General features: G+C 39.4%; 1 protein-coding gene across 3 annotated transcripts; it reads right to left on the bottom strand.

Moving 5' to 3' along the window:
* Window positions 1–678: 678 nt before the first annotated feature.
* atg2a (autophagy related 2A) lies at window positions 679–23,427 on the bottom strand. 3 transcript variants are annotated; one of them, XM_027135230.2, is made up of 42 exons: window positions 22,870–23,427; window positions 22,383–22,545; window positions 22,142–22,291; window positions 21,426–21,528; window positions 20,947–21,085; window positions 18,894–19,055; window positions 18,664–18,763; window positions 18,109–18,267; window positions 17,820–17,962; window positions 16,973–17,048; window positions 16,623–16,875; window positions 16,335–16,476; window positions 15,401–15,499; window positions 15,088–15,249; window positions 14,698–14,962; window positions 14,496–14,583; window positions 14,173–14,344; window positions 13,878–14,020; window positions 13,246–13,379; window positions 12,439–12,593; window positions 12,198–12,348; window positions 11,501–11,685; window positions 11,336–11,416; window positions 11,089–11,195; window positions 10,752–10,844; window positions 10,601–10,671; window positions 10,410–10,486; window positions 10,155–10,325; window positions 8,825–8,951; window positions 8,326–8,552; window positions 7,904–8,133; window positions 7,612–7,747; window positions 6,948–7,163; window positions 6,433–6,534; window positions 6,209–6,293; window positions 5,978–6,131; window positions 5,786–5,855; window positions 3,922–4,004; window positions 3,520–3,641; window positions 3,006–3,160; window positions 2,459–2,611; window positions 679–2,080 (listed from the first exon to the last, which is right to left on the bottom strand). In XM_027135230.2, the coding sequence occupies exons 1-42, from the start codon at window positions 23,038–23,040 to the stop codon at window positions 1,844–1,846; spliced, it is 6,012 nt and encodes a 2,003-aa protein (XP_026991031.1). In that variant the 5' UTR covers window positions 23,041–23,427; the 3' UTR covers window positions 679–1,843. The 3 variants fall into 3 exon arrangements, with proteins under 3 accessions (XP_026991031.1, XP_047658027.1, XP_047658028.1); XM_047802071.1 differs by having other exon boundaries at window positions 18,109–18,264; XM_047802072.1 differs by lacking the exon at window positions 6,948–7,163.
* Window positions 23,428–23,799: the final 372 nt, after the last annotated feature.

Below are 23,799 nucleotides of genomic sequence, written 5' to 3'. Positions count from 1 at the left end.
CAGGCCATGAAGAGACTTCACACAATGCAGAACATAAACAGGACCTCTCACTGTTAGAGCTGTAAAACAACTCCACTATTCATTATTCAAACATGCACAATACTGTTTTAGCTATTTATAGGAGTCATATAAATGTCTATTCCTGAACTTTTCACTGACAAACACATTAAATTCCCAAATATCATTTACATGCAATTGTTGCTAATTGCATGATGTTGTGGGCAGTCGTGGCCTAATGGTTAGAGAGTCTGATTCGTAATCCACAGGTTGTGGGTTCGAGTCTCGGGCTGGCCACGACTGAGGTGCCCTTGAGCAAGGTACCGAACCCCCAGTAACTGCTCCCTGGGCGCCACAGCATAAAAATGGCTGCTCACTGCTCCGGGTATGTGTTCACGGTGTGTGTGTGTGTTCACTGCTGTGTGTGTGCACTTCGGATGGGTTAAATGCAGAGAACAAATTCTGAGTATGGGCCACCGTACTTAGCGTATGTCACGTCACTTTCACTTTAGATAAATGAATCACTTATTAATAATTGCATGATACTTGGATAATTACCTGGGTACAGGTGTTCCTATTAAAGTGGCCAGCGAGTATAGGTGAAAACAGTAGCACGCTGAGAAAACAACTTTGTTCCGTCTTAAAGCACGTAACATTTACCAATCAAATTACAAAACCTTATTCCAATGTACAGGTTTTCATTTATTTCTTTTTTTTATAATTGTGTTTACACATTGTCTTGGTATTATACAGATTAATCTTACAGCTTATGATATAGTAATAATTACAGGGGGGGAAAAAAACACACATAGCAAAAGCTATGATTTTCATAGCCTGAAAGATCACCCTACTGAAACAACACTCAACCCACAAACATGCACATCATCACTCATCCACTCATAAGACACTGTATACGAGTACATATGCACTTCCCTTAAACTGCATTAACAAAAAAGTGTAACATACTAACCACAAGCCGTTTTAATCTTTCAGTTGCTGAAAGCCCTTTACCGTACAGACATCACGTGAATATGAGAAGCAGTTTTGTTAATTATAAAGACAAGCATTAAAAAACCCCAAAACATTAGAAAGGCAACTAAACAAGACAAAGCCAAGCGAAACAGGACATGTACAAGACATCTCAGTCTGCAGAATTAACAATGATCATGTAAACTACATAAACATCTTTAGTGTGGAAATGTCACAGAGCCATTTATATGAACTTTAGGAGAATAAAACTAAACATTCAAATTGGTGTTAATTATGGCACAATAACACTAGGGGCAATGTGTAAAGTGGTCAAAGGTCATTTCACAGGATGTAGAAGAATCACATTTTACATTTTAACTTGTATTATGGAAAGGCCACTTTTACACTGCTTCCTTATATTGTTTTTGGGAAAAAGAAAAAAAAAATCTTAGATCCCAGTTTGAACATTTTGATCAATTTGAACAATTCTATTAATTACAGAACGATAATGAAACATCCCAGAAACCCAGTGTGTAATTTCAAGAGGAAAGAACAAATAAAAGCTAGTAACATGTTACTGCAAAATGGTAAACAGTGTTCAGAATCGATATGATTGCATACTTTCAGATCAGGTGGATGGCAGCAAATTGCACATGGCTACCTACAAAGAGCTCTGCTTGTGCACTGTGAACGTACATGAATGTGAAAACGGAACACGTGGAAGCCATTTAAAACTTGTCGGGTTGTGCCGAGCGTCTAATATTTTTTTTCCTTCATCTTTGCATTAATACTCACAGAGATATCCACATTTTCACATTCATACTCATGCCTCCACACTACCATTCACACTAGCAAAAAAACTGATGTTAGCAGTCAGTCATTCTGGGCCATCTTCTGTGCGCCATTTTAAGAAGTCCTCTTTCCGTGCGTCTGGTTTGATTTGGTTCCGCATGCCTCCGAGGAGGTTAGAGGTGGCTTCAGAGGCTACTATTAAGGGTCGCACTACGGTGGGAGGAATCTGACGCAGAACCCCACCCACTGCTCCTGGAAGACCTTTCTGCTCATGTCCACGTGAGGCCACATCACACAGGGTCTGAGCAGTGTCTATCACCCCCTGCAACATACAAACACAAGGCTTCAGTGTGTCTCTCAGTTTGGTTAGAACAGTACATTCTGTCCATTAGGTTGCTATTTTTGAATATAGAAACTAAGTTGCATGAATGATGGACAAACGTTTTTTTTTCTCAGCAATGCAAGATATGGAAGCAGAAGTGAAACAAATAAAATACAAAACTGTAATATTACTCTGACAATATCGTGTCAAACAAAAGTAAAGCTACAACCAGAATCAGACTACACAAAGAATGTATGAGAAAAACCTACAGTTTAAAGGCAAAATTTTAAGCCTAAAGACCACTCTTTTGATGACGGTCCAGATATATTCAAGTCTGTAACATAAATGTTCAGTATCAGTATAGTACAGCAACACTACCTCTCTGACGGTGTCGTAGGCCTTGGCCACACCTTCTCTGAGGTCAGCCGGTTGTGGCGTGCGTCTAGGCCGGGATGCAGGACGTCCCTCTGTGATGCAACGGGTCAGGGGCGGAGTTGGTGACAGGATGTCGTACACTGTCTCTGCTGTGGCCTGCAGAGCAAACATGACATGCTTTTCTTACATAATATATAATTCCGGTGATTTCTGGGGACACACCAGATCTTAGTCATTCATCTGTGACATTTATATAATCTTGCAGTAATGTAAAATGTCAGCTCTCTTCTATTTTTCTAGAATGTGAGTATGATTGTGAAGTGGAACATTAAATAGAGAACATATAATAAAATGTGGGTGGGTTTCTGCTCTGAGCTCTTTACTAAATACATCAAGGATATTATGTGACTTTGTTGGTGTGTATCAGTAAAGTACCTGCATAAGTGCAAGTCATAGTGTAGTGTGTATACTCATGTGAGTGTATGCTTATCGTGTGTGTGTTTACATCTAAGCATACCTGCATGCATGTGTGTGTATATACAGTACACACCTGAATAGCCTGCACCAGTCTGTTGCTAAGCTCCAGAGCAGCCGAAGCTGTAGAGGTGCCAAAAGATGCTGCTCCTCTCTGGAGACCCCGAATAATGCGTCCATCTTTTCTGTACTGCTCGATTGGCATCCAGAACAGATCCCGTACCCCGTGAACTACAACAGGAACCGAATTAGAAGCAACGATTCAGCGTCATGTATAAAGACTGGCTAAACCGTCCTAGTATCTTTCCTTGTCAAGTAATATGAAGGAAAATCGAATTACAGCTCATAAAAATGTGAGGGTTTTACTGCAAATAGAGATCAAGCCTTAAAGTACCTGCTGTGTAAATGCACACAGACTATTACCTCCTGCTTCTAATAAGTTTAGACTTGTGCGAGGGAAAGAACATTCCAGTAAGTGGAAATATGTTAGAACAAATAGAACCGGCTATAGTAAGGAAAGAGAAAGTATAGCATTTAACATTCCATAAGAGCATTACGATCAGGAAATAATGCTTTACACGTATACTCACACAGCTGAACTACAGAGTGCATTGGACCAACACCTCCCAGAATGCCTGGTAACTGGTTCTTCCTGATGTCAGTCAGCCACTCGTTCACAGCATACTGAATGACTTTATCGACACCCAGCAGTCTGGCAGTGAATGGCGATGTGCAAAGGTATATAAAAAAAAAAAGGACTTTTATTTAATATAAATACGTTCTTAATCAATTAGTAATTATGATCTAAATAACCTGACAGTATACAAACTGGGACACGTCTGTGCAGTGGGATAAAAGCAACGTTCATTCAGAACTAGCAAGGCTTATTTAATATTCCCAGTTTCATACGATGAATCTGGACAAAATGTGGCACAGATTTCTGCAGGAATGAACCAGAGGCTGATAGATGTTAGTCAGAGGGATTTAATCACCCGTGTCTACAGCACAGCCTCTTCAGCTTCAGCTCTGAGCAGTTGAGTTGGGCCAGGCCAATAAGAATCCCAGCAAAAGTTCCCTATAAATAAAACAGCACAGAGTTAATCACAGCACTGGATCATAGACAGCATCTAGACCAGAGGTCGGCAACCTTAAACACTCAAAGAGTCATTTGGATCCGTTTCACACAGGGAGCCACAAAACCCATTTGACATCTAAAATGAAGATAACACTGCATATATCGTTTTTTACCTTTATGGAAAGTGTAGAAAAACTGTAGTGTGTTGCACTTATGAAATCAATGAACTGCTACAGAGTAAACGACATTTTATTTCTGCAAGCAAACAAAACAGTTTGAACTAACCTTAAAAAAAAAAAAAATCGAACAGTTTGAACTAACCTTAACAAAAAGACACTGGGTTGAAGGTTACTTTCAAATAAAATGTATTCATGACATTAAAATTTTAACTTGCCGGCTGCAGCAAACCAAAAATGCGTCTGCTTCTGTGTGTCGGAAGTCGGCAGTTATGACACATATTTTGAGCGACAGACAAATTAAACATGGTTTATTTTAATGTTACAAGAGCATCATAATCTTTTAAAAAACTAACTAACTAAAATAAAATAAATTTAAATTAACCTCCTAAAACCTGAGCTTTGGTTTGGCTTGCATTTTAGATGCAATGTGATGTCCACGTATGTGGACACCAGGTCGTAGGAGGTTAAATGTTTGCTTTCCAAATCTACAGGGAGCCGCAGCAGAGGGATGAAAGAGCCACTTGCGGCTCCGGAGCCGTGGGTTGCTGACCCCTGGTCTAGACCAAGAGTCAACAACTGGCAGACTACGACTTCACTGGGATGCATTTCAGATGAAACTGGACAGGTGCAAATGAATGTGGTTGTTCAAGCCACATACGTCATCGTTATACTCCTCCCAAACAGAAGTACGTCATTCGCAGGTGACTCACGAGTCGTGCGTAGCGCGCCACAAACAAATAACATGGACGACACACAGGCACTTATTGCTCTTTGGAGCGATGAAAGCGTCCAATAAAAGCTTTGTAAAACATATAGAAACAAAAGTATATTTAAGTATATACACCAAAGCGTGTTCCATTTCCATTACCCCAGAAATGAGGTAAAATATATTTGCATTGTGGGCGGGAGTAGAAAGATCGGATTGATATCCAATTCGCCAAGACGCATTTATGTGGCCTTATGTAAATGGAACAGTTTTAACAAATCAGATAGCTATCAGATCAGAGAAAACACATGAAGTGACCAGGTGTAAAAAGGTCCACACACACACACACACACACACACACACACACACACACACACACACACACACTGAGATCTACATACTGTATTATGTAGATATGAGACTGAGATTCTAAACTTGGACTTGTTATAGTTGTTATAATTGTTTTCTAAATATGAATTGCTGCTGTTTCTATAGCACATCCTCTATAAAGACTTGATACAGCTTATCATATGCATTTGGGTCAAAGGTAGCGTATTGGATCACGGACTTGTCTTATTTTAAATCGTAGCTTGTTTTTAAAAGGGTGTTGGCATAGAATGGACATGAAGCTCTGCATTTATTCTCACTGCATTAAATTTAAATGACATCTCCTTTGAGTCGAGTCTGAGATCAATAGTACATCTCAATAGTGTTAGTCAAATGAGGCACTGTGATGCACCACCACAAAACGATGAATTTGTCTCATTTATAACCATGAACGATTAATTTATCACGTTGAGTTGACAAAACCAACATTTGAGGTGAATACCCCTGGTCTCTATTAAATTCCCAAACAATGTTGATGAGTGCTTATGACCCAGTGTTTAATTCCTCACCTGTTCGATGGCCACATGCTTCCCCTGGTAATCCAGCCATATGGGAACTTCTGACGTGAAACGGAACTCTCTAATAGGAGTGAAAAGTCAAAAGCCAATGTTCAAGTCCAAAAAACACTGCACATCAAGAAACCAGATAATACACTGATCTGTTGTAGTAAAACCTATTTATATATATTTATTTTGATATACCGGAAATAAATTGGCTGGTCAGAGGAAGAGGATGAACCAGCAGAGGAAGAGCTCTGCTCGCTGTAGGTCGTCTCTACGGAAGCAGTGAGATCGGGACCCAGTCCAGTGCCAGACTCTGCTTCCTCTGATGGCTTCTGTGCAGTGTCTGCTTTCACTATCAAATAAAGACAGCATGTACTTTACATACGTATGCAAAAAAAAAAAAAAGCATGTTTATACTTTCGAGCTTACCCTCTGCAGCCGGATCAACTGGCAAGTACGGATGAATCCCAGCAGCCAAGTTGCTAAAGAAATCTTTCAGAAAGAAAAGAGCATCCTGCGGGCCAATAAAGCAGTACACATCATCCCAACATGAATATACATATAAAAGGTAAACAGTCTGTCAAAGTAATTAACAGCATTATTAATGATTCTATAACCAATAAGACATGTAAGAAATCTGTAGGCCAGCTCACCTGATCTATGTTGAGCCGGAGGGGCAGCAGACTGATTCTCAAGCAACATTCTGGGCCTCCTAATCCAGACTCAGGAAGCACCTGCAGCGCCTTTACTGTTAACTGCAGAACACAAACACTGATCAGGTTTAAAACATTGTCTAATTGCTGCTCAAGTTAAACAACTTGCACTGTCTCTCAATCAATGTATTTTACCCAGTTTTTGTTTTCAGTTTTTCGACTTAATCGTATTTATGCTTGGTTTACATCAGTAATATACAAAGTGAGACCCAGGGAACCCACAACCTCAGCTTATCCATAATATGATCTGCTGGGGAAAAGCTCAGAAAAAACCTCTATGGGTTTTATAAATAACTAGATAATCATTGTACACATATGAATAGTCAGACTACAAAAATAATTCTGTATTAAGGGGGTCTGTGAAATTTGCATTACAGTTAATGGGTTCCATGGTTACAAAATGTCTGAGAATCTCCGAGTTCCAAGAAAAGACCGGTGTTCTCTCCCATGCTCACCATGTTGGAGTGGGCTCTACGTGGCATACTCTCACTGGTATACAGGTAGAGGAATTTGTTGATCTGTGAGGAGGCCAGCCTGTCACGCACCTCCAGCTCTTGCACAATAAACACCTGCCGTGACAGAGGCTGCTCTCCCAATCCTGCCCCTTCCATGTCCTGCCCGGAGGCTGCAGGGGGCATGACAACAGGGTACGACTCGTGCTGGAAGCTGACCTGGGCATCAGAAGGCATCAGAATTGTCTAAATTCACTATTTAAACTAAATTTTTTTTTCCCCCAGAGGTTCGATTTTTGGTGTAATTCAATATTTAACTTGCCAGTACAGTGGGCATAAACTTCAGCTATTCATCTATCAATAACTATCAATAAATATGTTGAAAAGGAACAGCTTTACATTACGCACCTTCAAGTGATCAGACAAATGTGAATGAGGCTCAGACAGAATTTTACACCACTGCCAAAAAGTTATCATGAGCTTACAATTACTAAGGCTGATAGCTCGGTGTTCAGCAAAATACAGAGGGAGAAATTGCTTTCCAGTATTCTCTGGAATAACTGCATATTCTGAAAATCCTTAAATAAGTATGTCTTCCCAAGGTAAAATGCATTACTATTAATAAAATCCTGCTAGTGATGAAGGATATGTTGTGTGTAGGTCGCACCTTTGTCAGCTGTATTTCCATGAGCAGTGAGTGTTGTCTGCCACTGCCTCCCACCCAGCGCCATGAGTTCTGTGGTCTGGATGAGCCAGCAGATCGTGAGGGAGAACCACGAGCTCCTGCAGGTGCTGAGCGACCCCTGTAAAAACAAACAAACAAACAAAAAAAAAAAGATAAGAAAACATTCACACAAATTTGTCAGTGACAATCCTAGAGACTGTTATGGGTAGTGACTTTATTTGATATGATCAAACAAGCAAGATGAATCTGCAGGTTTATCGTCAGACCTCCTTACCTCTGACTGTGCTGTATGTGAGCAGAGATTGGTTTTCCTCCAAAGTCTTTTCCTCCATAAAGATGCCAGACTACTGATACCTCTCTGAGTACTACCCTGCTCTGAGGCATCGGAAAGCGAGCAGGTGCCCTTAGCAGGTCTGAACTGCCCCGTGGCCGAGAGAAATAGCCATCACGCACCTTTATAGGACTCTGACACAACACTTTGACCACCGGCTCTCCATCCTTAGGCTGTAGAAGAGAAAGAGAGACAGAAAGAGAATTCATGTTTAAGCTTGCTGAGAAAAACATTCGATCAAATAAATCGAAATACTACGAAAAACTTATATTACTTTATTTGCCCATTTTACTGTAAATTCTATAGACAACAATCCTCCAGAAAAGTGCATATAGAAATAAAAGTAATCTGTTAAAAGCACTCACAGGAATACCTATACCAGGGGCCTCTAAAATACAGAAGTCATCATTATCAGTGGAGCCTTCTGAACATTCCTCTGATATCATATCAGCATGAACTTCAGTGGCTGTATCCACCAGTTGATCAAGCTCAGACTCCAACCCCTCTAGGGCAGAGGATCTGGATTTTGTTCCTTCCCCAGGAAACAGGTACACTGAGACAGGTGAGCCTCGCTTTACTATGGACAGAGAACCTGTTCATTCAAACAAACGATGTAGATGATGAGTAATCACTCTGGTAACGTGACAGTGTGATGTTCCTTTTGTAAGTGTATTGAAAGAAACAAAACAATTCAGAACAGGATTCTGTAAGTCATTCTGATAAATGCACTCCTGACTACCATAAATGGCTTTATAATATTACATCATATCTCAATATTATTTAGACATCATTTTGCAAATATTGCATTGAGAATGGAGTGGTGATAATGAATAAGCCCATCAAATTACTATTAAGTAATCTTACCAAATTCTCTATCCTCTTCGTGCAATGTTCGTTCTGTGTCAATCAGGGCATCTGTTAGGTCACACTGATTAATTTCTGCTGTCTCTGCTGGTGGACAGGGTGGTAATGATGTAGGAGCTTCGGAGAGCTGAGGAAAACAAATACCCTTAAATAGCTGTGCATAGAAATGAAAAGCAAATTCACCATACAATGGTCATTTTCAATTGGAAGTCATTTTCACAAGGGATTGGATTCAACTTTACACAAATCTGATATCATAAACTGCTGATGTATGCAAGCAATCAATGTTTTGGTCTGCATAGTTAGTTCTGTCCCTAAAAAAAACCCCTCATGCACAGAAAGTTATTTAAATCATGCTTTTGGTTCTCTATAATGTATGACCCCGAACTGCATGACTGTAAAGGAAGAAAGCAAAAGAAAAGCCTGGCAGAAGGTTTCAGTGCTGTTGGTGAGTTTAAAACAAGATTAAACTTGTTTGCGGTTTGTTTATTTTTTAGGTGGCAGAAATATACCTAATATAATGGAAGCCACGTGTCATTTAATTGCTAAATTTATCCGTAAGCAGTCATGCGTTACATGGCAAGTGCTATGGGGTTGTGCAAACCAAGCAACATATAGCTGAAGTCAAGCTGTTTGCGATGTGTAAATAACCTGAATATTGATCCATTACAAGCATCACAGGTAAAAGTTTGCAGATTCTAAGAGCGCATTCAGATGATAAGCGACAAAAGCGCTTTGCACTTGTGACACCATTCACTGTCTATAAAGAGAAGCAAGCTACTTGGCTGTGATGCTGCACTACCTAAAGCACCATGCACTGTTTAAATTCGATTTCCTGCCTTGCCACTGTAACCAAATGCATATTTGACCCTGTTTGCCCTGAATCTTTCCAAAGCATTGCCAACGAGACAAACTACTGTATATGACAATATATTTGCACATAGGTATTACATTTAACATTTATAAAGCTACTTGGCAGACCGAGTTAGCGATATCGTCCGGCTACATAGCTTTAGAGGCAGCGAAACATACTGAATTTTCAATAAAAACGTTTTTTAAAATGCGACTAAAGTGGATGTTTTTCAAACTTGCTGCTAATCTACAGTAAGAGCATGAGAATGACATAGCACAGTTTATGCACAGTGGTAAGCAAAGCAGGAATTGCAGTGAACAAAGCACAAACTGCTCATCATTTGAATGTGACCTTGCAAGAAGTGTCTTGTTATATTAGGTTTCGGTGATGCTTATGCATAAGTGTACATAATTCTACATCGCTAAATAAGTCGAGTTACTACTGACGCATAATAAAAACTTTCACAAGTATTTTTACCGGGAGCTTCTGTCCAGCAATCTCAGTAGGGGAAGTATGGCGAGGAGGTGGGTGCAGGTCGCCTTGGGAGACCAGGTACTGGAGTATATTCACTAAAGCAGCACAGGAGTCTGCACAGGTGTGCACGTGAACCACGTTATTTGAACAGCGCAGCTCGAACATTGGCTGAGTCTGAACATGGACAAAGACGACGATGCTGTAATTAATATCAGACTAGAGTACAGGGGAAAAATAAATCAGCATTATAAAGCGTACCAGTTTGCCAGTGTTGTTGCCTTTCCAGGTAGTTATGGCCAGCTCTAATAGGTCAATGTCTAATACGCACAGATAATCTGTGGAGATAAAAAAATATATATATAACAGCAATCAATTCTTCTTTGAGAAAAAAAAACAATACCACATGTTCAGAGGAGTGACATGGATACGATAGACAAGTAAATCGGTACCTCGTCTCAAATCCACGGTACCACTTTCACACTTATCGGTGAGGTACAATGCAGAGTCATCCAGGATAAACCTATGAAGGATTTCCGTGGAATACAGTTTAACTGATAATACGTGACCATATACATTCACAGACTTCAGCAGTGACAGTACCTGAGGTGAAAGGTGGCAGTATCCACAATGATATTACTGGACAGAGAAAAGGATTCTGCTGTAAACAACACTCGCAATGGAAGATAAAGTGGTCTGAAAAAAAAAAAGAAACAACAATATAAGCAATGATATAAAGTAAAAAAATAGAATAAAAAATAACAACCAGTTACTGTTAGTGCTGCATTTATGATAAATGTAAAGGCCATTGTAAGTGCCATTGGTGATCTGTCATTTCTGGCTCACACGTGAACGAGGAATAGCTGCTTATGCATACGTGTACAGTGGTACAAAATTATTGCAGAAAAAAGAAAAAAAAAAAAACTTTAAAACTCCTTACCTGTAGTCAACTGCACACGTGGCCAGGTGTGTATGTAACACTGTTATGATGGCAGGAGGTGTGTATCCTAAAATATCATCATCAATGACATCCAGAAAATCGACCAACTGAAGGCAGAAGACATAAATCCCTCATTAAATATATATACATCAAAAATGCTGACATTCATGAACGTGTCAATTATTTATACTGTATTAATTGTATAATGCAAAAGTTCATCTGCCCAAAGTCTTTCGGGAAGTGATACCTGCTCGTGCCAACTGTGATTGGTCAATGCCATGCGATGCCTTAAAGTAGCACCCTCGAGCCGTAATGCTACCAAAAACTCCTGAGAGGAAAAAGGGTACATGAGGCTGAATAATAATAAAAAATGATTCATTTTTAAAAATGGCAAATTTAAGTAGTATTGGACCTTGACATTGCGCTGAAGGTCTAGTGTGATTTTGATAGCAGTCGACAACATCTGACCCCCTGCTCCCCTGCGTCCCATACTGCTAACCCCGACTTCTGTGGGATAAATTGTCGGGTCCAGATGGTTTGGGGGTGTAAACTTAGGCATTTCTAATCGTGCTGGGACAGGGGAGTCTGGGACCTCCGCTTTAAAGAGAAAGGAACAAAACAAACAGCACCTTATTCAAGATACACAAGATACATACATATGTAAGATATAGAAAAATATTATCCGTGTGTGGCTTTGGAAAACCCTTTACATACTGAAATTTTTGAAATATTCTACTATACTGTATATGTTTTTATAAAGTGCAACAGAAAAGAAATCACATAAAATAAAGTTGTAGCATTTTAAAAATCTGGTTATATTCAGAAATCCGAAATCCTGCCATGGCCTGGGGTGCCAGGTGCCTGGTTAAAACATCCAAAACGTTTTCATTGAGTTAGAGGTCAGCAGTCTGTACGGGCAGCTTGACAACTTCTACGTTGGCCTCGGCAAACCATGACTTCATAGGCTTTGCATTTCGAAAAAAACTCTAGCCAATTCTATGCTTCCTACATTGTGAACGTGTTTTTTTTTTTTGGAAGGCTCACATGTTGTTCAGGTGTCCGCTAGCTTTTGGTCATATCCGTCATAAATCTATATGGCTTTATCTTACCTTTATGATAGAGTTCAACTTTTTTGCCCTCTATAGTCAAGAAGTTTAAATTGGGATTATTCTGGTGCTGGGTAACACTGAAAATCTTTCCGCCTTCAAAGTCTAGCAGCAATTCTCCATGGCACTGTTCCACCCTCCGTCCTGCTTCGTTCTGTGAGTGGATGATATAAGTGGACAGGAATCTAATTAAACACTCCATTAAACTTGAAAATTTTGATAGCACAGCTTATAATTTGCTTACCTTACTGTCTGTCAGAGCCTGAAGGCGACCCTTGCCGATCAGTAGAGTTAAACAGAGCATGCTGAGGGAGTGGTCTGTTTGGGGTTCTGGGTGACCCTTTTTCCTTTGTTCACTGCCTGAATAAAACTGAGCTTCATCCTCTTCTGAGTCAGAATCTACAATTAAGTCAAAGATTTTGTACCGTTTTCAAAAGATTTTTACCGTTTTTTTGTTTTTTTTTAAATGAGCCAACACTGCAAACTAATCCTCTGTTAGATCCTCACGTACTGCCGTGTAGCGCTGCTTATCTTTATTTACTGCATAATCAGAGAGAAAAAAGAGAGAGAGAAAAGCCCCTCTTCTAAACCATATTCACTTCATAAGCCTTACAGCAAGGCTACAATTCTACAGTAGGTAGCAATATTAACATCATTTTAAAGAGGAGGTTTTACAATATTTCGTTTCTATAAATAGTCATAACTAAATAATATACAGTATGTGAAACTACATACACATGCACATTCATAGAGGAAGATAATGTGTAGAATATTCTTTTAACCCACAGAAAAATATATTTTCAACCAACAAACAAAAACTCTTAGCAGAATTTCAAATCTGCAGTAAAAACCCACCTGGCAGCAATGATATGGCTTATGGCCTTCTCCAAACCACTCTGCGTCCCCTAGCGGTGTTCAGGGCTGAAGGTGTATTTGAGCACACTGATAACTGCATGCTCAGTGGCTCAGCTCCTTCATACTTTGACGCATATCGCTATTCTAATAATCTATTCACTGTCTGTTTGTATTATTGCGTTTTTAAATAACTGACCAAGTCTGAAGGCAGATTTGCAGAGCTGAAACTCGTCGTCCTCGGATCTGCGCTGCTGCAGCGGGCTGTGAGATATCTTGGGTGGAAGTTGAGGGGGAGGTGGGGGCTCCCACATCAGCAAATCATTATTAATCCTGAGGAGTTGTGGACACAAATGAAAAATACAACCGTGAGAACAGAATCCTGGAACCTAAAATATGCATTAATAATAATTTAAGACAACATGAGTTACATCACACTCAGAAAATATGACAATACTGATGAATGGGGTAAAATGTGACTCAGTTGCAATAATAAATTAAGTGAAAAGATTAAACAAATTGAGTGGGTACTAGTTCAAAAACAGCCCAGACACACACACACACACACTAGGGTGAGGTCATGACAACAGTTCATTCAAATCCTGCATTCACATTTTGACTAAAACTTGTTTATACTGAATCCATACTTTAGATACTTAAACCATAATTTCAAGAATATTAAACAGAAGGATTTGTTTTGTTAATAAAAAAAAAAAAAGAATTTCTTTGATTGAATTTTTCTGTCATGTTTAACACTTTTGCTCTTTACATGAGAAATAGTAACCATTTTGGAGAGCAGAGTAACTGTTAAAAAAGAGCAAAAGCTTGTGCCTGTTGTAGATGCTTTGAAAGGCTTCTTTGCTGGGCAAGAGGATAAAGGCCACGGGGAGTGTGATATCGACCACACACTGACTCTGAGCCACACATCGTGCCTGGAATTCCTTCATTTCCTCTGGATCTGCTGGGATTACCATCTAAGTGAGACAAGAAAAAAGAAAAGAGAATGAAAGGCAGGTAATGACTGCGAGGCAGGCAAGACTGGACTCAGCAAACTGACAGGAGTTGAAAAGGTCAAAATGATGAAAAAAAAGAAAAAAAAAAACACAAGAAAGAGAAAGTTGCCTACCTCTTCTGTCTCAAACATGGTGCGGTTAGAGGAGAAGGGGGAGCTGTTCTTCTCTCTCAGCTCACAGGGATTTTCCACAGACACAAAGCCAAGTCCCAGATCTCTGTTCAAACCCACACCTACACCCCCTTTATCATCCGAGTCTGCTGCTCCACTTACATGCACCACAATTCTACAAAAGTGGCAAGAAAGAAAAAGAAAAAAAAAACAGAGTAGTTTCAGAAGCAATTTAGGAACGATCAGTGCTTACTTTGATACAAGTGTAGGTTTATGTTTCTGAGAAGACTACATTATATACACAATCAGTGCCCCCACAGACTCACTTGGGTGTGCTGTCTGGGTTCTGAGCGTTGGAGTCCTTTTGTACACGGATACAAGGGAAAGCGCCTCCCTCCCATCCTTCGTACACTCCTTAGGAAGAAAAATTCACAAATTTTACAAAGTCTATGGACTCTAGGGGGCCAGAAGAAAAAAGGTAAACTTATGATGTAGAAATAGAATTAATAAGTGAGGAGGTTCACCTACCGTGCAGATCACTGAAGCTAGCCTCCAGCAGCTTGGTGAGTTTAGATGTTGAGGTGGATCCCATCTGCTGCAGGATGTCTGATCCCTGTTGAGACTTCAGTTCTAGATTGCAAATCTCCAGACTAAGGATCTCCTTACGCACCGCTCGTTCACTCATGGGTCTTCTCTCGTGTAAAGGTCGAAGGTCAGCGATTGGGAAGCGAAGCTTTAGAACAGCGTACGGTGAGAGGAGTACAAGCGAGGAGTGCAGCTCTAACAACTGAGTCTATGGAGAGATAGAGGGAAGTTAGAACAGATCAAAAAGCAATATAGTGGAGTAAATCAGTTGTAACCTATATACATCCATGGTTGACACAGATCATAACACATTCAGAATGTCAGGGCAGCAACCTGGGTGTTTGTTGGCTTTTTTGGCTGGCTGGGGCAGTGGCTTAGGGCTTGTATGATGTTATTCAGTCTGCTCACTATGTCCAGATCTACTTCAGTGGTGAGCTCACCCAGCTCTACATGTAGTGCGCTATCCCTTTGCACTACTCGCTGCTTTGTTCCTCTCTGCAGAACAGAACAAGCATGAAAATGACTTCAAATGGACCAGGAGCAAGCATACAATATAGACTCATTTAGTCTCACCCTCAAAGGGCTTTCATATTCACATGAACGTTTGCTTGAGTCATACAAAAAGACAAAAACTTGGATAAAGCACCTTGCGCTGTTGTTTTTCTTTCAGGGAATAGTGAATTTGGGCACAAGGTCTGGCAGTTGCTCCAACATTAAAGTGACCAGCATTCTTGAACTGCAACAGCTAAAGACAAACACACACACACACGGTTAGTTCCTTCTTAAGCATCTAATGTGTCTGAGTGCTGCATGTGTACTAAGCACTATTGTAGCAGCTGTGGGTGTGAACAGATATTTGAGGAATAGAAGTGTTTGTGTAGTTTAAATATATGATCACTATTTAATTTTTGTTTAACATACATTAAACATGTAAAATGTGCTTCACATAACTTCCCAAACACAAAATTATTGTCACATTCACAACAGACAGAGATTAGTGGAAAAAAATGAAATGTTACTTTAAACATAAACTTTAAAAAAAGACAAATCTAAAGTACATGTTTAGGTTCAAAAGTCTGTAGAGACCAATGGATTTTATTTTATTTTTTTACCTTTTGTACATAGCAATAGTGAAAGTTCCTAATCTCCTGGCTGTTTTGCTAATGTATCTTTGAAAATGGACTTTAGATATTTACTAAAGTTTCCTTCATTCTTCTGTAATTCAAACCTAAATCAACCGAAAGTGAAGTTTAATAATACCACACACACACACACACAGTTGGGAGCTAAAAGCTCTAAGAACCTAATAGAAACTGGGGCTTAAGGCAAACTGCAGCATATAAAAGAAGAAACTTGTTTTATTTACTCGCCATTTAATGGTTGCCAGGATGTGTAATTTAATTTCAAAACAATTTTTTGACTGATTTGAATATCGGTAACATGTTTAACATTTAAGCAATGGCTAGGAAGTGAAAAAATGTGTTATGAATGAAAGGTAAACAAATAAATAAATAAATAAACAACAAAAAAAAAAACCCAGCTGTTGTCGGTTATTATAATGAACATGAGAGGTGTAGTACCTCAGTGTACTGGGGCTTTCCTGCCTCCCAAAGACACTCCAGCAGTTCCAGCCTGCTAAAGGAGAGATCAGAGGTCATGGAACGGACATACTGCCCGGAGCTACGCATCTCACATGCTATCTGCACTGCTGCCCCGGTCAGCCTGGAAACAAAAAGAATGAATCAGGAAGGAAAACCTATTGTGTGCTAAAAAAACAAGCTGTTTGCTAGTCAATAAACATATTGCTTATATTGTTACCTCATGCTCAAGGAAGAAGTAATATGTGTAAGAACAACACAGCTGTGTACCTGAGATGTGAGTGAGGGCATGCTTTCGAAAAGCTACCCCTTAGGTTCTCAAAGTCTCTCTCACTGAACATGCTGTCTTTGAAGTAGGCTAGCTCATGGAAGAACACCTGCGACACTTTAGCCATTGAGGAAAGATCTTGAGGTTCTTGAGCAGGCTCCTGTTCCAGAAGAGTCAGGGTCATTCCACCAAGAGATAGTCGAAGCAAGCAGTCGGGTTTTGTGGATTCTGACTGGCCAGTGTGTGTAGAACGTCCTGTTAAACAGAGAAGAGAAGAAACAGAAAGTACTTTTAAATTAAATCAAGCCTGAAAACTTAATGTATGTTTTATTAAGTAATGAGGATGACATACGTGATGGCCTGCTACATTGAGGCAAGCTAGGTAAAGTCCCTGCTACAGGATAACGTCTGGGGCAGTTAAGCATTCCCTGAAAATAAAGAAGAATAAAAAATGATCAATACATAAAAGAAATGGAATACCAAAAGTGATCTTGACTTGATATCGTGGCATCTACTGGATATGTTAATTTTAATAAACTAATTTGTTATACTAAACTTTTGTACAGTATATGACATGCATTATATAACCCTAATACTGTTTGAAACTTTATCAGCAGTAAACTTCTGTAATTTATGAAATACCACAGTTTTTCCAAAAAAATAAATAAATAAATAAATAAATAATTCTAAAGGGATATAAGAATTTTAAAGTCACTTATGATAATGTAAAGTTAAAGGCATTCTTCAAAAATCTTTAAATGCTTTAACCTAATGTAATGCACCATATTATGTAAACATGGTAAAAATAAAATAAAATAAAAAATTATTATAATTTTTGTAAAATCAAGGAGGAACAATTATGTAAATCAGGAGATAACAAGGAAATGCTGCCAACATCTGGATGATTTTTATTATCAAGGGTGCAAACATAAACTCAGACTTTGTTAGAAGAGATTAATAGCTATGCACTAATACATTACTTCTCAAATTATCTCACTTACCATATGTTACTATATTAACCACCATATTTATATTAGCTCCAGATTGGTCAAGCACACTAGAGCTTTATTTCTTTCGGTTTAGATAATAAAATTTGTCCCCTGTGTTCGGTGTAGCAGTAAACATCTTATAAACAGAGAAATTAAGAAAATATTGGCCATAAAGGAGACACAGCATGTTTTTAATATTCATGCACAGACCTGTGGAGATAGAGGGTGTGTTGGAGCCAAGCTGCTTTGGCTGTGTACTGAGGATTCCATGTCACTGTCTGAGAGCTCGCTTCCTGAGCGTGTGGACATCACACTACTAGTCATACACCCAGGCCCCATAGAGTAAAACATATCTGAAGTAAGAAGAGCCATCGCCACACATGCATAAGAACAAGTAACATTTGCTGAAAAACAAGGCTACAAAATAATTAAATAAAAAGATAAGTAGAAAAATGGCATAATATATGCAGTACGTACAATATTTACATGACCACCTCACCTCCATTCTCCAGACTGCTCATGTAAGGCTCTGTGTTTAGCTCCAAATCTCTATCTGTGTCCACACTGAGTTGCTTACTGAGATCCTCCTCTATCAACTTCAGATCATCTGAACCCAGGGGCCTACTCGGAGCACCACCACGGGCATTACAGCTACCTTCTGAGAATAGGAGAGGCAAAATGAGTGACTGTGTATGAAACAGTGAAGGTCATTATAGAGACCGCTGATATGTTGAATAATTAGAGATGTGACGAAAATTCAATAACATGACGAAAATGATATTTAGTTGTAAATTTAGTTTCGATAGAACAGCTTATATTATAATGTGAAATATGATTACACTCTTTTTATTTTACACAGTACAGGAATAGTAGAACAGTTTTTTTAGTTATAATTGTAGTGATACCAGGAACCTACAATGAGAAGATTTTTTTATTATTTCTTTGCTATGTTTTATAGAGGTCACATTTAAAACCAATATTATGTATAACTGAAGCATACGTTTTCCTTCTATTTGAATTGCATTTAAATCATCATTTAAACAGGGTAAGTCACCTGTCTCGATACAGAGAGCTGTCAGAAGGTCTGTTAGGTTAGTAATCTGATTGGGAGAGAGCAACAAGTGTAGACAGCCCACCCTGCCATCTAGCTCCAGCTGAAATAGTAAAACAACAACAACAACAAAAAAGAATCAATAATCAGTAATATCAGATGCAGAAGGAAGAAGGAAATCTGCTCAGTAAAGATAACAGAGTAAACGTTAATGTCACAAAAAAAAAGGAAACCTTGGGCCCTGGGAGCATGTCGCTTTGTTTGATTTTAACAGTGGTCTCCATGAAACCTGAGCAGCTTCCAATGACTAGAGGCCCGGGATGCATCCGTAAAGACTTCGGTGCAGAGTCTCTTTCTTCATCCTCACCCACCCCAGTATGTTCAGGAACAAGGCTCTAAAAACCGAACAGACCTTTAAAAACCTCAATACGTCAAATGGCCATATCAGAATAAAAGGCCTCAATATTCAAAGTATATACAGTGCCTTGCGAAAGTATTCGGCCCCCTTGAACTTTGCGACCTTTTGCCACATTTCAGGCTTCAAACATAAAGATATAAAACTGTAATTTTTTGTGAATAATCAACAACAAGTGGGACACAATCATGAAGTGGAATGAAATTTATTGGATATTTCTAACTTTTTTAACAAATCAAAAACTGAAAAATTGGGCGTGCAAAATTATTCGGCCCCTTTACTTTCAGTGCAGCAAACTCTCTCCAGAAGTTCAGTGAGGATCTCTGAATGATCCAATGTTGACCTAAATGACTAATGATGATAAATAGAATCCACCTGTGTGTAATCAAGTCTCCGTATAAATGCACCTGCACTGTGATAGTCTCAGAGGTCCGTTTAAAGCGCAGAGAGCATCATGAAGAACAAGGAACACACCAGGCAGGTCCGAGATACTGTTGTGGAGAAGTTTAAAGCTGGATTTGGATACAAAAAGATTTCCCAAGCTTTAAACATCCCAAGGAGCACTGTGCAAGCGATAATATTGAAATGGAAGGAGTATCAGACCACTGCAAATCTACCAAGACCTGGCCGTCCCTCTAAACTTTCAGCTCATACAAGGAGAAGACTGATCAGAGATGCAGCCAAGAGGCCATGGTCACTCTGGATGAACTGCAGAGATCTACAGCTGAGGTGGGAGACTCTGTCCATAGGACAACAATCAGTAGTATACTGCGCAAATCTGGCCTTTATGGAAGAGTGGCAAGAAGAAAGCGATTTCATTTAAAGTTTGCCACAAGCCAACTGGGAGACACACCAAAAATGTGGAAGAAGGTGCTCTGGTCAGATGAAACCAAAATTGAACTTTTTGGGAACTATGTTCCCAAATGTTCCCAAAACGTTATGTTTGGCGTAAAAGCAACACAGCTCATCACCCTGAACACACAATCCCCACTGTCAAACATGGTGGTGGCAGCATCATGGTTTGGGCCTGTTTTTTTTCAGCAGGGACAGGGAAGATGGTTAAAATTGATGGGAAGATGGATGGAGCCAAATACAGGACCATTCTGGAAGAAAACCTGATCGAGTCTGCAAAAGACCTGAGACTGGGACGGAGATTTGTCTTCCAACAAAACAATGATCCAAAACATAAATCAAAATCTACAATGGAATGGTTCAAAAATAAACATATCCAGGTGTTAGAATGGCCAAGTCAAAGTCCAGACCTAAATCCAATTGAGAATCTGTGGAAAGAACTGAAAACTGCTGTTCACAAACGCTCTCCATCCAACCTCACTGAGCTCGAGCTGTTCTGCAAGGAGGAATGGGCAAAAATTTCAGTCTCTCGATGTGCAAAACTGATAGAGACATACCCCAAGCGACTTACAGCTGTAATCGCAGCAAAAGGTGGTGCTACAAAGTATTAACTTAAGGGGGCCGAATAATTTTACACGCCCGATTTTTCAGTTTTTGATTTGTTAAAGTTTGAAATATCCAATAAATTTCGTTCCACTTCATGATTGTGTCCCACTTGTTGATTCTTCACAAAAAATTACAGTTTTATATCTTTTATGTTTGAAGCCTGAAATGTGGCAAAAGGTCGCAAAGTTCAAGGGGGCCGAATACTTTCGCAAGGCACTGTATATGAAAAGGATCTAAATCACAGAATTGAGAATATACAATTGTAGCTTTGGTGTTTAAATAGATTTATTATCAAATTACACAGACTTCCAGATCATACCGACGAAGTCAACTTACTTAATCTTTTCAGCTATTCTTTAATTAGCTTCTAATAAATTCTCCAGCAAATTCTTCATGGTTTAAGTGCTTCTCACCTGTGGCTCTCCAAGAGTCTCGTAAAGCAGCTGCACTGAGTTGAGCTGAAGAATTTTATGCAGAAAGGCTGGAGGCTGGTGGATATCTACAGGCACTGTTTGACTGGAGTCTCGCACAGCTTCATCACAGTAATCCAGCCTGCAGTATAAGACAGAGGCATAACACAGCTCAGTTACAGATACAGGATTACATTTCAAGCAGGAGGGTTTATGTTCAGCTCTTAAAAACAAATACAACGGACATGGAACTGGACAGTGGCATTTTTGTTGTAGCTTTATACTTCATTATATTTATTAGATACTTTCTAATACATAAACCTTAGGTTACAATGCATACACCTGGCCAGTTGTCATGAAATCCGATCTCTAGGGTTCTTTGACCAATCACATTAAAGAATTCAACAATGCAGTGGTATTATGCCAGATAATGTAAAGAAATAGGGAAACTAATACATTTTCTCAAAGCTCAATGCTCTTACCGTTTTATTTGCATCTCTAAGGCAACCCCATTCCTAGTGTCGAGGGGATGATGCTCAATTCTTACTATAGTGTCCAGAAATGTGACTTTTATCCGACGTAGTACTGTGGGTATAAACAAACACGATAACTTTTTAGACTTTATTTTTATTATATTACTCGAATTGATGTTATGCCTCCATGTAGGAAAATCACAAGGGTGAAATCGGCAGGGTGACAGAACACATCAGGGCAGTTTGTGTCTTGGGTTCACAGCATTGTCTGTCAGCATACTCCTTGTATTCCTCTTATAAAAAAGGGACTTGCTATCAGTGACAAAGTGTTGATGAATGTTTATAATGTTAATGAAATTTGAACTCTTTTTATTTATAATAAAAAACTATCGCTCATCATGACAAACTATGTGAAGTCCTCGGTTTTGAATCCTCTGCCATGGTGGGAATCCTATTAACACTATAGAAAACTTGTTGCATCCACCAAAAAGTTACTGTAAATGAGCTGTACTACATAAATGATTACATATTAGAACAAACGCTTTAATATAAGCCTGTGATTTGTCTTTCAGTTGGCACTAATCTCAGAAATGCCGATACAAAGAAGACCTGAGAAATCAACACATCATCAACTGAGAGATTAGAAATTCACAGTTACCATTGTGACACCATATCTGGCCTTTTACTATCTCTTTAAAGTTAAATAACACTTCGGCAATACACACCTGTCTCAATGGTCTGTGCAAACATTTCCAGCCCCTCCAAAGGAGCAGGTGGCTCTTCTGATGCCTCAGGTGGGTCCTTGAGACACTCCTGGGCCAGCTGCATGCTGGAAGTCATACATGAGGACCAGCCTTGGGAGTCCCAGGTGCCACCTACATAAACAAATCATAAAACAAAGTCCAATAATCAACTGAACACTACCAGGAAGATGTCGCTCGGGTTTTGAAGGTGCTGCTGACTTACTGGTTCTGTCTTTGGGTCTGCATGTTATCTGTAGCCCAGTGACTTCTAATGTGCAGTGGTCAGTGACAAGCGCTGCCCATGGGATCGTCACTTTTATACTCTGCACAAAACCCTCCACAATCTCCAGAGGGGCTGCAAGTGACTCCAGCAGCTCATTTACTGCCTGAAGTAAATGTAATAGATCAATGTAATAAGTCATCACAATCAGTGCTAATTTATAATCACATCAATATGAATATTCATATTTAATGAAAAGTATAGACTCTGAATCTATCTATATATATATATATGGGTTGAAGAGCCTGTGAGTCCTAGGCCCTGATCTGGGTTTTAGCCTGTCTGGAAAACATCTTGGTTCCTCTAAACACACCATAAGAGGCACATGATGAGGCTGTGCATTCTCAGCTGTCCTGAATATTGCGAAATATTGCTAAGATGTATTTCATGGTTACTCTGAGAGGACAGGGTGCTAAACTAACTAACTCACCCACACGTCGAGGTTGATTTCTTTAATGACACCGCTGCCATTGTACAAGTCCAAACTCAGTTGGTCCAAACTCAAACGTTCCTCCAAGAAGTGACCGAGGTAATGTTGTAAAAGATAGCGACAGGCCCGCTTCTTTATCGAGCCCGACCAAGGAAAGAGCCATCGAGACATAGGGCCAGAGAAACTAGGGTGAGGGTCTGAAGAGGTGGCCGAGGAGAAAGAAAACGAGAAAGACAACAGTCCTTCGGGAACTGCATAACAATCAACACTAACTTACGAGGCACAAGCAGAGGGTAGAGAGGTTAGCCTTCAGCTTCAAGGGGCTAGCTGGATAAACTAGCTAGCTAACTTCCCTCTCTTTGGATTCTAGTTTTTTTTTCCAGTCAGGACAACTATCTGTCCGGTGTAGTTTTTTTTTTTATTTTTTAAAGAGCGTCGAACTTCTTATCGAACAGCTTTTACTCTTAAATGAATACGTTTCTGGCAACAGCGACAGGTCCTCTAACGTTTCTCCTCATAGGGTTGTTTATTGTTTTCATACTGAAGCCTGAACGACAACGTCATTGCGTCACAGAGAAGAACGTAGCGGAAAGGATAGTGCGCCATTTTAAGGAGGTCACAAATGATAACTGAAACTCGACCAATTTTTTTGTCAGTGAATCAATCAATCGCTTGCAGATTTGGCACGTTATGTGATTTCACGTGTTTTTTATTTTTAGATTTAGTAGAATGAATTCAACGCATCATAATGTACAGGATTCCATTCAAACTGCTTTTCAACAAGAATTAAGAAGTCTATTTTTTAGTTTGATGGACTATAAAAGAGCAGCATGGTGATACAGTAGATTGCTATGAAATGCAAATCCAATTAGACTTAATTATAAATGTTGCAAAACAAAAAGAAATAAAAATAAAACTGCCATTAAGCAT

The sequence above is a fragment of the Tachysurus fulvidraco genome, chromosome 17, assembly GCF_022655615.1.
Source record: "Tachysurus fulvidraco isolate hzauxx_2018 chromosome 17, HZAU_PFXX_2.0, whole genome shotgun sequence".
Taxonomy (NCBI): Eukaryota; Metazoa; Chordata; class Actinopteri; order Siluriformes; family Bagridae; genus Tachysurus; species Tachysurus fulvidraco.
The sequence above is the reverse complement of the archived record's forward strand: the minus strand, read 5'-3'. Positions and strand labels throughout refer to the sequence as shown.